At 41.4% G+C, this 15,621-nt stretch overlaps 1 protein-coding gene across 34 annotated transcripts in view; it reads right to left on the minus strand.

The window, feature by feature from the left end:
- Positions 1-15,621, minus strand: part of RBFOX1 (RNA binding fox-1 homolog 1) — a 1,166,109-nt gene that overhangs the window by 758,324 nt on the left and 392,164 nt on the right. For 33 of the 34 annotated variants that reach the window (XM_075435958.1, XM_075435955.1, XM_075435968.1 and 30 more), the window contains one exon: positions 12,056-12,118. The exons of the other annotated variant lie outside the window; for it this stretch is intronic. In XM_075435958.1, the coding sequence (XP_075292073.1) occupies positions 12,056-12,118 (63 nt within the window). The remainder of the gene's footprint in view (positions 1-12,055; positions 12,119-15,621) is intronic. 34 annotated transcript variants of the gene reach the window in all.

The following is a 15,621-nucleotide window of genomic DNA, read 5'->3' on the forward strand; positions in this document are numbered from 1 at the left end:
TACCCTGGGCCACACCTTCTCGAGACCCAGGAGAACCAGAACTGCCGACAGCGAGCACGTGTAAGACCGGTGCAAACTCCAGAGGAGACAGTCCTGTATCTTCCCTACTGAATGCCTTTCCCGAAAATTGCTAAATAGTCAATTTGCTTTTTTTGACAGCTGTCAAGCACTGAAATAATGCTTCTGAGAACTCCACCTGATGCTTCCAAGAAAGGCTTCTGAGCAATAAGTCACGCACTCCCTCCTCGAGAACAGATTTCCATCTATTATGAACTTCTGAAAGTGAATTTTATTCTCTCACTTAATCCTTCAGCTTTCTGCACTTTCCCAGTCAGTCTTAGTTTTGTTTGTTCTGAATAATCCTGTCTCCACAGAAATTTGTGTTATTATTTTGTCCCTTTTACACACTGAATAGTATAGATTCCCATGGACTTCTACCTATAAACCCCCTTCACCGTAAAAATTAACCATTTATTGCTACCAGTGAAATACTAGTGGATCTGCCTTCATTACTTCAGCCTTCTGGTTCACTGGATGTGCACTTAAAATTTCTCCACCACTTCTCCTCCCTGTGATGAGGAAGACTCTAATCTCCAGGCTCTGCTACCAAAGTCTGTATAAGGTCACTGCTCTGTTTTGGTTCTGGCTGCGTTTTCCCACCGACCTCCTTATCTTTCCAATGAACCCAACTGCTCTTTTCTCAGTATAACCTAGATTTGCTGTCTGCACTACATGTCCTTTTATCAGCAATTATTTCATCTGCCACTAACCCAATACCATGAAGTCTTTCTGCAATTTTATGTGATTTCTCTTGAATAACTGTGTCATCAGCAAATGCCTTTTCCCTTCCAATTCAACCTTTTCCCAGGTCTTCCACTGACATTTCAGGTCAAGCAGTTTATCGCCCCATAAAGAACGGATATTTGTATTGAGAACCTTCCTGACTCTACTGCAGAGAACATGGAATTAGCCGTATTTTCAGGTTAGAATACTTTCAGGTGGCCTTTCCATACTTTTTAGGACTTTTATTCTTTTCATCCTACACTACAAGCAATGGGAGGGCTACGCTGCTTTTCTCCCCTCTCTTCCTTCACCATTGAGTCCAGAAAGTACATAAGGAAGGGACAATTTCTCCATCTGGAACAAAGCATAAATCCACATAGGGCTTCATTCCCAGACCTGAGGGAAGCAGGAGAAACATCCTATGAGAAGGAGAAGTGGGATGGAATGGAAAGAAGAGGGAGGGGCGTGAGCCTGGAGCAGACTGTTGCTGACATCTCCACACTGGGTGGAGACAAATGTGTGATAATTTCCCAAGTTCTTCAGACCACTTTGCCCAATAATGAGGTCTCCCAAGAAACTATGGAGGCAGTCCTTGGATATCAAGGAGCAGCATTAGTTAGGGGGCTGTTTACAAGGGCCTTCATTTGGGGCCAATAGTCCCAAGGAAATCATTTATTGACAACAGGGGGACACGTTGTGGACACCAGCACAGACAATTTAAATATGGGTCATTTTCATTAAGAATATGAGTCATGAAAGAGTTGTCTCATATTACACTGAAGTGGCTTTTAGGGACACCTGGAGTACTGCCTTCAGCTCTGGGGCCCACAACTTACAAACAACATGGACCTGTTGGAGTGAGTCCAGAGGAATCCACATAAATGATGCGAGGGCTGGAACATGTCTCCTGTGAGGAAAAGCTGAGAGAGCTGAGGCTGTTCAGCCTGGACAAGAGAAGGCTGCAGAAGACCTCAGTGCGGCCTTCCAGTGCCTGAAGGGGCCTGCAAGAGAGCTGGAGAGGGACTTTTGACAAGGGCCTGGAGTGACAGGACAAGGGGTAATGGCTTCAAGCTGAAAGAGGGTAGGTATAGATTAGACAGAAGAAAGAAATTCTTTCCTACGAGGGTGGTGAGGCCCTGGCCCATGCTGCCCAGTGAAGCTGTGGCTGTCCCCTCCCTGGCAGCGTTCAAGGCCAGGTTGGACAGATCTTGGAGCAACCTTGTCTGGTGGAAGGGGTCCCCGCCCATGACAGAGGGGCTGGAACAAGGTGACCTATAAGGTCCCTTCCAACCCAAACCATTCTGTGATTCTTTAACAACCAAAACATGATACAAATATCCCTAAACCTACAAAGAATCATTCTATTTCATTGAACCACACCCACCAGATGATACAAAATATTTGTAACACTTCAACAAGTGAACTTTGGAGCTGCTTTACATGTAGTCCCTTAAGAATTTCACCACTCTCTCCCTTTGGTACTCAATAAAGCCAGTAAAACCCTAGCTGTAATGACATTCAGCAAGTTATGCAAATCCAGGTTTTCTACGGTAGTTAAACATCAAGTACAAAGGAATGTTTTCCCCACAACCTATTAAATAAACAGGGAGTATATTGTTTTAAGCACACCTTTAGATTGTAAATCTACATCCTCCTAACCACATTCCTTAAACCAACATTCCTGAATCAGGAATAAGAAATTCTATTGATCTGCCATAAAATTACTTGTATCTGGTTTAGTTTGTTGTATTAGTCTGTTCATCAGTACCCAAGAGCCAAAATACAATATTTCCAGATGAATATTGTTTGAAGCCCCACAATTCATGTATTCAGAATTTCTGCCTTGAATGACAAAGCCACCCCTATAAACTGATTCTGCCCCGATACATTCAGCTCCTATCATCTGAATATTCCCACTGTTTTAGCAGTAAAACCGATCATCTCTGAAAGCATGCCTCAGTGCCCAGAGAATATCGACCAGCCACAAACAGAGGGGAGCACCATCACTCCGTCACTGCCCTCGTGCCTTCAGACTTAATCCTGTGTAGATGTTGCTATGTGCAAGTGGTTTCTGCATAATTATCTTTCACATTTTCTGGTGTTAACAGTCTTCCACGATGACTCTGCCTCCTGTAGGCATGCTGTTCTTTACAGCTACCTGTTGTACTGCTAGTGACCAAGCTGCAGAAAAGCCCGTCAGACCAAACAAGCCCTACTGCCTGCACCGTAAGACTTGGAACCAGAAAATACAAACATCTGGAAACCATAACTCCTGCTGAAATTTTCTTTTGGGTTTCAAGGAATCTGAGTGGCAAAGCAATTGATTTGTACTTCAATATCCTAACCTGGCTTATACAAAAGACAGAAAACCACCTTAAATTATTTTGGCTCTGTAACTTTCATTACTTGTAGACTGTGCAGATCTAAAAATCAATAGCACACAACAACTTGGTCTTGATAAAAACATAATTTGTGAAGGATTTCAGATCAATCTCTTCTCATTGTAGACCCAATATTATTTTTTTAATTGGGTCATTTAGCTGTGCAAAATATCCCTCCAGATAAGAATAAAAAAACCCCAAGCCCTCAAACAAACAAAACCACACCCTCTCCGTGTTTCTGTTGCACTGATTTGTCTCTTTGCCACATGTGCTCATAAAACTCCATTCCTCTGGTGTGCAGACGAAGGAAGAAGAAACTTCACAGTGAAGAAGAAGAAAGCCAACAGGTTTACAGTGTATTGGCTCTGGCTGGGACAGAGTTAATGCTCTCCATAGCAGCCCAGATGGTGCCGTGTTCTGGATTTGTGACTAAAACAGTGCTGGTAACACACCAGTGTTACTGCTATTGTCAGGCTGTTGCTGAGCACTGTTTGCACAGCGTCAAGGTTTTTTCCTCCCCCCTTTTTCCCCACCCCCCTCCCCAACCAGTGGGCTGAGGGTGTACAAGAAGTTGGGAGGGGGCAGAGCTGGGATAGCTGGCTTGAACCGACCCAAGGACTATTGCAGACCATTATGATGTTCTCAGCAATAAAAGCTCAGGGGATGGAGGAAACAAGGGGGAACGTTCATGGTTATGGCATTTGTCTTCCCAAGTTACAGGTGCTGAAGCCCTGCCTTCCTGGAAATGGCTAAACACCTGCCTGCCAATGGGAAATAGTGAATTCATTAATTACTTCATTTTGATTGCGCACGCAGCTTTGCTTCACTAATTAAACTGTGCTATCTCAACCTGTACATTTTTTTCCCTTGCTTTTAGCCTTTCAATTCTCTCCCTCATCACGCTGGGGGCAGCAAGAGAGCTGCTGGGTGGGGGCTGACCTGCCAGGCAGGGTCAACCGAGCACATACCAGTAAACAGGTTACTTGACTTTGTCGGTATAAAGAAGATACATCCAAGACTGAAATACAGTACATGGTAGTCCTATATGACTCGTCTGCTGGTCTCTGAGAGCTGCCTCATCTAACAAGCACTTGGCCAAATGCTTCTCTAGAGTGAAGTTAAATTATGCCAGCACACCGTCTGTCACCGAGTGGTACAGGCAGCTTTCCTCCTCTGCACACACAGACAAGAACTCTGTTCTTCGATCCATCTGCCCAAATCTGCTCTGTATAATTTGCGTGCAGTGATTTTGGTAGGTCACAGACAAATCTCTCCCATTAATGCATTAACAGATGTAAATGCATTTCAATACTATAAAAGACACAGGCTTAACTACTTGGTGAGAAAGCACAAATTGCTAAACCCCCATGACCAGTGCTAGAACACTGCCATAGCTGCTAGTGAGCTTCCAGAAAGGTCCAGTCAGAAGCAGTTCCAAGAGGTACAGTTCAACTTCTGAGCGTAATAAACAATTCTGAAGGAAGAGTAAATGTTGCCAAATACAAAAGTATTCTGTCAAACTCACATACTGTTTGAACTTCTAAAATCTCTTACACTACATAGAATAAGGATAAACATTTCATCTTACATCAACAGATTTGTTCATATTTCCCAGTATCCTCCTTCCTTGATGACGAGACATTTTCAAACTGCCATCCCATTTCAAAATTTACAGAGCCATTGGTTGTATGATTTCTAACATACCTTGCAGGATCAGTAAAAATTCTCCTATAGCACGTTGTTTGTTGGTTGTGCACGAGCCACACAGGAATAACACGTTACAACACAGACTTGTCAACTCAGTAACTAACCTCAAAGGTAACAGGGAAAAAAAACAAGGAAATTAAACTTTCCCCACATCGAATCCAATTATTACAATCCACAACTCCTCTTCATTTCCATGAACAGCAGCAGGGAAGATACTCCCCCACTGAAATACTCACGTGCTAGCAGCAGACCTGTGCCCGGCACTGCACCCAGGCTTAGCTCAGCAGCACCTCAGAGCCAACACACGATGCACAAAAAGCCAAATATTATGGCATTAGATTGACTATCAATGCATCATCTGCAGGGATAGCGTGATTCCCTGTTGAGCATAGGCCTGATTTCTCAAGCATTTATTGCAAAATTCTGCATGCATGCACTGCTGCAGGCTCACCGCTTTGCCACCCTCGCAGACCTGACTCCTTCCTGAACCAGCTACGCGCAGGCAGCAACTGCACCGAAGACGTGGCGACACACACACTTTCACAAACGGGAGCAGTAACACAGCAAGACAGAAATGATCCCCCCAGGAACCCTGGGCTGCCAGCACACCCCAAAGCCCAGAGTGCCATCACTACAGGTAACAACATTTGCTATACTGAACTACCCAAGTGCTTGCAACGCCTGTACCTTCGCTTTGCATAATTAGCATTATCAGAAGAAGTCAGAGAAGTCTGTAAGCGCTTCAAAGAAAAAGAAAAAAGGATCAAGCGTATATCTTTATTGAAGAATGCCAACACCCTTGACATGACCCAGATCATCATGAGGACTGTTAAATTTCAATTAGCTTTGAGCTATAGTGATAGGACTTCACTAATAACTGCATGATTTTCTTGAGGAAAATTTTCAATTTTGTATGAGTTAGGAGAGAGCATGAAATTCTAAGTTCTTTTTCACTTGTAAAATGTAAAAATCATTAACAATGAAGGGTATTGGATTAGAGGGAGAGTAGGAGGAAAGATGGCCCAGTAACAGAGGCAATGACTTGGGATTTGAGAACTATGAATTCCAATCCTAGCGCTGCTATCCTCCCTCTCCTGGCACATCTGTCAGCCTGCTCAATTTTCTGGTTTCTCCTTCTGTAATAAAGAGATAATGACACATACTAATCTCACAGGAATTTGGGGACTTGATATCTCTCGAATGCCACAACGCTATGGAAATGAACTCGATGAAAAACATCTTAATGCTGTAATCTGGAGAATATCCAGAGTGCATACAACTGCCAGTGGAAGTATGCTAAGCTAAGTGTTTACATGCATGTGAAAATGTTCATAAAGCCTGATAAGAAAGTGTCTGCAAAATAATGTTTATGAAGGAAATATCTCAGTAGTGTCAGAGAACAGGCTGCTACGTACAGTAAGTTAGATCCTAAGGTTAATCCATACTCAACCCCCACAGCTTTTACTCGGTAGACTCAAAGCACCACTTACAAAGATGAAGGATTTAGAAAGTTCACAGAGGAATCCACCAGAAAGAAACACTGACTGCATTTTTAAAAGAGAGGAAGGAGAAAAAAAAAAAATTATTGGATATTTCTTTACATGTATATTTGCGTACAACTAAGAGCGTATTACAAAGCTAACTTTCCCTACGGAGTTACAGTTCTCAATAATGTAGGGTAGTATTTCCAGAAAACCATTTGTGCTAGGAGTCTGTCTCTCGTTTTCAAAAAGTATGTCCTGTTCAGTTTCAGCAAGCCTTATGCTCTTTACTCTGCTTTGAGAGACTAACTTCTAAATTCTTTAGATGCTTAAACAAATACATACGTACATCATTATCTGCACCAGTGATTAAGCACATTGTCTAAATTGTAAAGGGCAGGGCTTTATGTCTGTACAATCACAAATTATAGCACTGGTTTAACAGCAATTCATATACACCTGCTATCGCATACTGCACTTTAAGATCATTACAGATTTTTACGGATATAAACTTCAAATTAGTGACACCCAACAAAAGAAAACAACATGTCCTTCACCTGTGTGAAATGAAATCACATAAACTTTGGAACATGCAGATTTCAAAAACCCTAAACTAAATGAAGGTAGTATATTCAGCTCCCTATGTAGGAAAGAGTTAAAGATCATATCTAACTAAACATGTGTCTAACCAATGGAAAAGCAATATTACAAATCAGCCACCTAAAACTGAATCACTTTCCACCAGCACTAGAAAAAATTCAAGCACAAGTCAGGCTTAGCTACCTAAGCTAAGCTTCTTCTGAAGAAAACGCATCCATGAGAGTATACTCCGGCTTATCATTAGAACTGTGTAAATGCCTCGCTGCTTTTGGTCCTTAATGAATTCCTACAATAACTGCTGAAGATATTTGAAGATTTCGCAAAATAACAATGAATAATGCGACAACGGAGCACATACTAACAGCTAAACAGCTCCCCATCCTAGCGCAGACGAAGCAATGGAGCAGAACTTACTGCTTCATTTACGTTATCAAACTACCATTCTTCAGCCCTCTTTTATTGTAATTCACAGATATCAGTAACTCAAAGTGCTGCAATTTTAAAAATATTCAACTCTCTAGACTAATACTATCATTCAGGCTACATTAGAATACGGGGAGATGAATAAATAAGAATGCAATCATTAAAAACTTTCTTCCTTATACATTTATAAGAAAAAGGTTATAATACCAGTTTATTTCTAAGAGAATTATGATATTTCATAATAGCTCTCTTCCACAACTATGTTGTTCATGAGTCTCAGGTAGAAATCCCTAGATCATACTAAACTCCGCAGATTCCTCTGCAGCATCATGCTATATTGTTTTGGAAAATAGATTTACTGTATTAACAATTTAAAAAGATGTGTTTAATGAGGGGGAAAAAAGGACCCATAATGCCCGACAATAAAGTATTTTCAATGCAATAATAGCTATTTTTCTGTTACTTATTTCAACATGTTTACAATTCAAAGGAAAACACAGCTCTAGAATTAGGGAAAAGGAGTTTAAACGCCTTCCTTTCACAGAATCAAAGAATCACAGAATAGTAGGGGTTGGAAGGGACCTCTGTGGGTCATCTAGTCCAACCCCCCTGACAAAGCAGGGTCACCTACAGCAGGCTGCACAGGACCGCGTCCAGGCGGGTCTTGAATATCTCCAGAGAAGGAGACTCCACAACCTCCCTGGGCAGCCTGTTCCAGGGCTCCGTCACCCTCAGAGGCAAGAAGTTCTTCCTCATGTTCAGACAGAACTTCCTGTGCTTCAGTTTGTGCCCATTGCCCCTTGTCCTGTCACTGGGCACCACTGAAAACAGCTTGGCCCCATCCTCCTAACACCCACCGTTCAGATATTTATAAGCATTTATTAGGTCCCCTCGCAGCCTTCTCTTCTTCAGGCTGAACAAGCCCAGCTCCCTCAGCCTCTCCTCGTAGGGGAGATGTTCCAGTCCCCTCATCATCCTTGTAGCCCTCCGCTGGACTCTCTGCAGTAGCTCTTCATCTTTCTTGAACTGGGGAGCCCAGAACTGGACACAGTACTCCAGATGAGGCCTCACCAGGGGCAGTGTAGAGGGGAAGGAGAACCTCCCTCGACCTGCTGGCCACACTCTTCTTGATGCACCCCAGGATCCCATTGGCTTTCTTGGCAGCCAGGGCACACTGCTGGCTCATGGTTAACCTGTCGTCCACCAGGACACCCAGGTCCCTCTCTGCAGAGCTGCTCTCCAGCAGGTCCACCCCAAGCCTGTACTGGTGCATGAGGTTGTTCCTCCCCAGGTGCAGGACCCTGCATTTGCTTTTGTTGAACCTCATCAGGTTCCTCTCTGCCCAGCTTTCCAGCCTATCCAGGTCACGCTGAATGGCAGCACAGCCTTCTGGTGTATCTACCACACCTCCCACTTTGGTGTCATCAGCAAAGGCTTTATAAGGCTTTATAAGCCTTTCCATTGCGGCAACTAGTTTTGTGTCATGGACGGACTGTAGGAGAAGTGACGGTAAGACCGTTTTGAGACCAACAGCACATTTGCATACATGCATTTACATCCACCAGGGTTTCAAATGTGCATAATCATGGCAGATCTTCCAATGGATGCAACTACCAATTCAACATCGAGCAGCAGCACTGTCTCATCCTTTCTCTCTTACCTTAAAAATTCCTAGCCAAAGAAATGTTTTAGTAATTAAACAAGATCATTAACTACAGTATGTTTATCAAGCTATGTAGCAACTATACACAATCCAAAGACTAAGAAAAACCAATAGCATGGGCAAGTATACAGAACTTTTCACTCAAAAAGCAACTGTATAAACTTTCTGCAACACATGGAAAGGATAAGGGCTTTCTTCTCCTTTTTTATGGACTGTTTTAAGAGAATTCAGTGGAATGCCAAAGAGAAATGGCTTCCTCTTTGCCAAAGAGCTCCCTATCCTGCTAGACAAAGGAGTTATGCAGGGGAGGACTAAGCACAAAAATTCATCTTTCCAAATAAGCTAGACACAGGGAAATGCAATATAACCACTGCTAACCATGCAGTCTTCTGAACTGAGATACCAGGCCGTGATCTTCGGCTTCCCTTGTTCAAATCATTGCCATTACCCACAAGACCAACCCCATTTCTTGCCTTTCAGCATGACCCGGCATACAGCAGCCAGAGCCCGGCAATCGGGTGTGTGCTGCTGCCTAACACTGCGCTCTGCGGTGTTTCCACCTGAGCCAACGCCAGCTTGGGACACTGCAATGGGAAAAATGCTCCAGTTACGGGAAGGAAGGAGGACTCTGCTGATCTCAGTTTCATGTTTGTTTCCGCTACAAACTTCCTGCCAGTCACTCCTGGTGCTTGATTTGCCATTGTATATTTGAACACTTCTATCCCCTTTGCCTGTTGTGTTTATTTTCAGTTGTTGTTTTCTGGAACTGTCTTTTATTGCTTTGTTTACTGGTTTGCTCAATGCACTGCTGCTTTAGTTGAGGATTGTAGACAACATTGCACAATTCACAGAAGGGCAAATGCCAAATAAATCCATAGGCTATCTGGTAGAGTCAACCAACTATATTACAAAATTAAATTTTAAAATGCAGGATTTCTTTGTAATCCAGCTGTTAAAACTACACTGACCTCAACATTTTTGGCTATCAAAACGAAATAGAAAAATACCATAAAACAACCATAGAAATTATACTTAAATTCAGCTGAAGCACACTGAACACAAAATTTACTGTGATTATTACATGGGCTTTTTGACACTTGTGACAGAAATTTGTTTCATTACATACAGTTCCATGATCTTAACACGTCTGTGTTGGATCAGTATCACTATTTTTAAACGCTTCTTCTAAATAAGGGAATGGGATAAACCATTTTCTAATCAGTAATGTACTACATGTGTACATCATGTCACGGGTGAATAGGGCATAACGCCCAGCCATATGGTGTGCTTAGGAGCCAACTCATCTACATCGGCTGTTACCAGGCAACATGCTGGACTTCAGTCTCAGCTTGGTAAAAAAGAATGACCTCTTAGCCCGAGAAGTTGATTGATATTCATTGTGCTGGTTAGGTTATGATCACAAGGGAAAATAATAAAACCAATTATGCACATTGAGATTTGGCAGCGTTAAACCTTCCCCAAATTCCAAATGAGTATTTTCTTCTTCTTTCTTGTCATATGTTCCAAATCTCCGCTTTAGCTTGTTGAAGGAAGATGAATATCTTTTCCTTCAACTACATTTATAGATACTGCAGCACTGTATTCACAGTCAAATTAATGTTAGCTTCCTAAAAACATGCCAATAATTATCTCGGGGACTGCTGCCTCCCATGGGTTAGAAACTCCAACCTCAGCTTTCCAATCTTTACCAGAATTTTTCTAACAAAAGCTGTCTATCGCATCAAATTCTGCTAAGAGCTATACGGTTATCCTGTGATAGAAAATACTGTTTGTAACAGAGGAAAAGCTAAAAGCAACAAGCACGCTGAGCACTCCAGAACTGACTCAACTCTGTCCTCAAGATGAACAGGCTTGTGTTTTTGTTTTTTTTTTTTAAATCCTGTAAGCCAGGCAGTCTTTTTGAAATAATAAAATCATTTTTCAAAGACATTAAGAGGAAGATTGCGTTCAGTGTAGGAGAATAAATATAAAACTCTTCTTTTTCCAAACAAGGACTGTATGTCTAATTTTTTCAATGACACCAAACTTTGTGTGCTGGGGCAGAACTCAACTACTAATACTAATACATTGCAATAAAAAAGTGAATCTAGTCTATTATTTTGTCAGTACACATGTGCAACTTCTTTACTTTCTACACATAGAACAAAGTATAACTACAAATGTATACAAAACATAAATATATCCAGTCAGCCCAACACAGAACAAGCCGTGCTTATTACCCAATACAAAATACTAGAGCATTGCAGTTTATTGTAAGCAGAGGATGATTAAAAATTGTTTGAGAAGTACCAAATACACACCTGTCCAGAATCATACACCTATTTTTTTCTGATACTTCTGTATTATTATTATATTAGTTATACCTTGATTAAAAAGTGGTTAATCAATATTGTTTCCTATAGGCTAAACCAACAAACTTCACAAGAAAAAATAACTTCCAAGTATGAAAGAGCCACAAATAGTTTGGATGTGAAATCCTCTTCTCAGGAAGCAAAAAAGTGAAAAATGAATAAGCACAAATACTTTTTTACACATCATATAAATTTAGGAGCTTATCTCCTGATATTGCCTATTCTGACATTACGGATGCGTTTAAAAAGGAAATCATGCTGAATTATCCATAGCTGTTCTAAGGGACAAGAGTGTCCTTGACTAATCTATGTACATATTAATTCCTCTCTGACGGAATCAGCCAGAAGTAAAACAAATCTGATAGTGACACAACCCTAACACGTAAAAGGGAAACACAAGAGAAAAGCACTTTAACCTATGGCCAGAAACAGGGAAGTTTCTTTTCTACACATCACTAGCAACTCCTTGTTCACTGAGGACTAAAAGGTATCAGACCTCGTACTTCTGGTCTATTAGTCTTGCAATCCAGCATCAGCGTGCCAAGTTGTGAAGTCCAAAGTTCATTACTACAGCACAACAGAGATTTCAGTCAAATTCCAAGGAATATAAAATAAACAAACAACAATAAAAGTCAGTGCACTTACTGAGAGAAGGCTCCGATCATGAAAACAATAGGCACCACTTGCATGGGGCTTCTGTGTAGTTTCCTAGGAAAAGAAAAATTAAGTCATACTGTAAATGAGAGACTCAGGGAAGATCATATTTGTGCCTTGCACCCAAGGAAGGCTGAAGTTAGGCTTTAAGATTCAAGTGCTGTAACAAAAAATAAAAATTGATAATGCATTAGTTGGGCTTCCACAAGGAGGGCTGCATACCTTATTGGGTGATAATTGCACTTTTACTCTAATACAAAGCTAAACAGCCAAATCTGCTTATTGATTGACAAATGCCACCAAAGATTTTATTATTTATTTATTAATCATTCAATGGACAGTAAAAATTTCCAGGCAGTTCACAATTTATTTGAAACCTAAATCCTATGTTTGCGTTATGAACTTACCTACTAAAATAGACATGCAATTACTATGCCATAGTTCAAATTTTTCCCCAGTATCGGTTTCTGCTTCAGCAGGAACACACAACTGTGATTTACTTTTTGTACATTTTTCAGTTGAAAACTTCAAGCAATTTTGCAAAAGAAAAATGATCATAAAATACATAAACAAAAGGAGCTATCCAAAATACATTATACATGCGTGTAGTTTTGACTTAGAATAGGGTAACACTCTGTTCCATGCCACTTTTTCTTATTGATGAGCAGCTGGTGACATCTAATATTTTACTGAATTATTCATTGAATTGTAGAAGTTACAGTAACCTTAGCTATATTTTTCATAACAGATTCTCCCTACATGCATTTTTCATTTCCATGTGCAAATGGTAGTATGTACTCTCTGATACAAATATTCTTGAAAATAGAAATACTGTACGTATTTTGAGTCTTCAAACAAAATACATACCTAGGTCTATGTATTACCAAAATACACCATAGCTAAATTTAATATACTTTTGTCCTGGGTTTGGCCAGGACAGGGTTAATTTTCACCGGACTCCAGGAAGGGGCACAGCTGGGGGGTGGGGGCTGACCCCACCTGGCCAAACAGAGCCCGGTATTCCATACCCTGTGACGTCACGCTGGGTTCCGGTGGCGGGGGCGGCGCGGCGGCAACTCACTCGAGGCTCAGGAGCACGCGGCGCCGGTCCTGTTCGGGAGAGCGGCTGTCTGGGTCATGCGGTTCGTTGTTGTGTTTTGCTCCTTATTTGTACCGTTGTTGTTGCTGTTCCCTCTGTTTGCTGTTCTGTTAAACTGCCCTTATCCCGACCCAACAGTTTTCTGCCTCTTTCTTTTCATTCTCCTCCGCACCGCGGTGAGGGGAGGGGCAGCCGCGTGGTGCTTTTTGTTGCCGGCGGCAGCCGAAACCAAAACAACTTTTCATCCAATTCAATAAATGCCAGAAAGGTAGATGTTCTGTAAGCATGTCAGGCAGTGTTGCAAATATCGCACATACTGGTAAAAAACCCCAACAACTCCAGAATCTGAAAACGTGACAAGCAGCAGCAGAAAACACACTTGCAGTTTGGTCTTCTCAGAGTGGGGACCATCACTAGGAGAATACCCTTCCAAGTAAGCTCCAGCTTCACAACTGAAGCTCCTAGCAGTAACTGCAACTGTCTTACCGCCAAAAAACCCCGCAATAATCAATTTCTGAGCTGAAGATGCAAGTTTCTTTTTGTTTATGAAATCAAATGAACCATATCCCTACAAAAATACTATGGAAAAGGTAGCATAGGCACATAAATTATATGTTAAAACGACTGTATCTTACCCTTTCTGGCCAGTGTTTCTTTATGCAAGATCAAAGATACCTCCAAGTACAACACAAGGTAAATTATTGTTATTGAGAGTTCCTTAAAAATCTCTACGGAGAAGCACTTTTTAAGTAATTAGCCTATATTGTCAAAAATTATGTCTGATTTAGGACCATCTTGTAAGGTCACAGTGAAACTTATTCATGGTCAACAAAATCTAACTGAATAATTGAAAATTAAGTCTCTCGGGTTTCCTCCATCAGGGATACTTGTGTTTCTCAATTTGAAATCACTGTGATTTTTCAAATGCAAACTCTGACTTTTTAGACTTCATAGTGATTAAAATGCTACTTCATTGAGGTTATAGTATGTTAATTTTCCTTTTCTGACAGACTCGTATCCGACCACTCAATCCCAGCAGACTTTCTGTTTAGCATAATGTTACCTATCATTAACTCAAGAAACATTATACTCCCTACTGCTGCTACTATTCCTTATTTATCCTGCAGCTGTACACTGCAGTGACAGAGGAAACTCAGAATACACAGAAATAAGATGCACAGAATTTTAAGAATGTATGCAACTCCAAGAAAAAACAAGAATATACTGTTGTATGTAATTTACAAAGTACTACTGTATTAAATCAAAGAAAAAGCATGATTAAGTGTAAAAATAGTTAACTCTAACACAATTAACTTGGATATAATATTTAACATAAGAGTAATTATTCATTTTACGTAATTTTACAGTACTGTATAACCCTTCTAACATCCTCCACACAGAAATACTAAAGTTTTACGCTCCACTGACTGCAGACGTTCTTTAAAACATTCGGCAATCTGGATATGGCACGCAAAGAGAGGATTTCCTCAAAACGAGTGGTCTAAAAGCGCCTGCCAGAGCGAGAGTGGGATGCCACACGCGGCCCCGCAGCCCATTCCCCCGCCGGCGGTGCTTCCTCATCGTTTGGCTGGACCAAAGGAAGAGCGGCACGTTCACAAACTCTGCAAAGGCTTGTGAAGATCTCTCCGCAACCAAAGACATACCCAGCCCGTACACCAGTTTGCCTGAACCCGTGCAGCCGTCCTGCACAGCACAAGCCAGGGAGGAAAGCTCCCGGGGGCAGAGCACCAGGGGCTCTTCCCCACCAGGCAGACAGCGCTGAAGTTCCAGTAGCTCTTACGTAGTGCGTCACTGTCTGTCCAGCTCTCGTGTAGACCACTTTGCAGAAGCTGTATACATGACGAAGGATACTTCATTTGTGATCTAGCTACTCAGGTAATATCTAAACAATAAGCAAGATTTTTCAGTCATATTCATATAATTATATGAAGCACTTTTCAGTAGAAGGAAATACAGATGAAAAACTCTACATTCTGATAAAATCCTATTCATAAGCCTCAAGATAACCTAGCTGACTACGATGGACTTTGACGTTATACCTTATTATTCTCTGTACTGACATGAAATGTCATTAAGAGCGTCATTAAGAGACACATTTCGGCTGTCACACCGCCAAAAGCAGACTTGTGGAGAAATGTAAGATACGCATTTTTAACGCTAAATTTTCACTTCCACAAATGTCATATATCTTAGGAAAACAAGAAGCAGGCTCTTGTTTTGCACTCCTACCACACAGAAATACATACACAATTAGCAACATTTTGCTTGTATCTGGTATTACAACACTTGTATGTGACAGGCGCATACAAGACCACCGCCCTTCTCCAGGACAACAGCTGAGCTACTTCTGCACTGCTCCAGTCCTCATTTTCCAAGAGGAAAACTTGGGAGTCAACTAGAAGTCCTGCTAAGTATCCATGTAAAAGTCCGGCAAAGA

The sequence above is a fragment of the Opisthocomus hoazin genome, chromosome 15 (assembly GCF_030867145.1).
Source record: "Opisthocomus hoazin isolate bOpiHoa1 chromosome 15, bOpiHoa1.hap1, whole genome shotgun sequence".
Taxonomy (NCBI): domain Eukaryota; kingdom Metazoa; phylum Chordata; class Aves; order Opisthocomiformes; family Opisthocomidae; genus Opisthocomus; species Opisthocomus hoazin.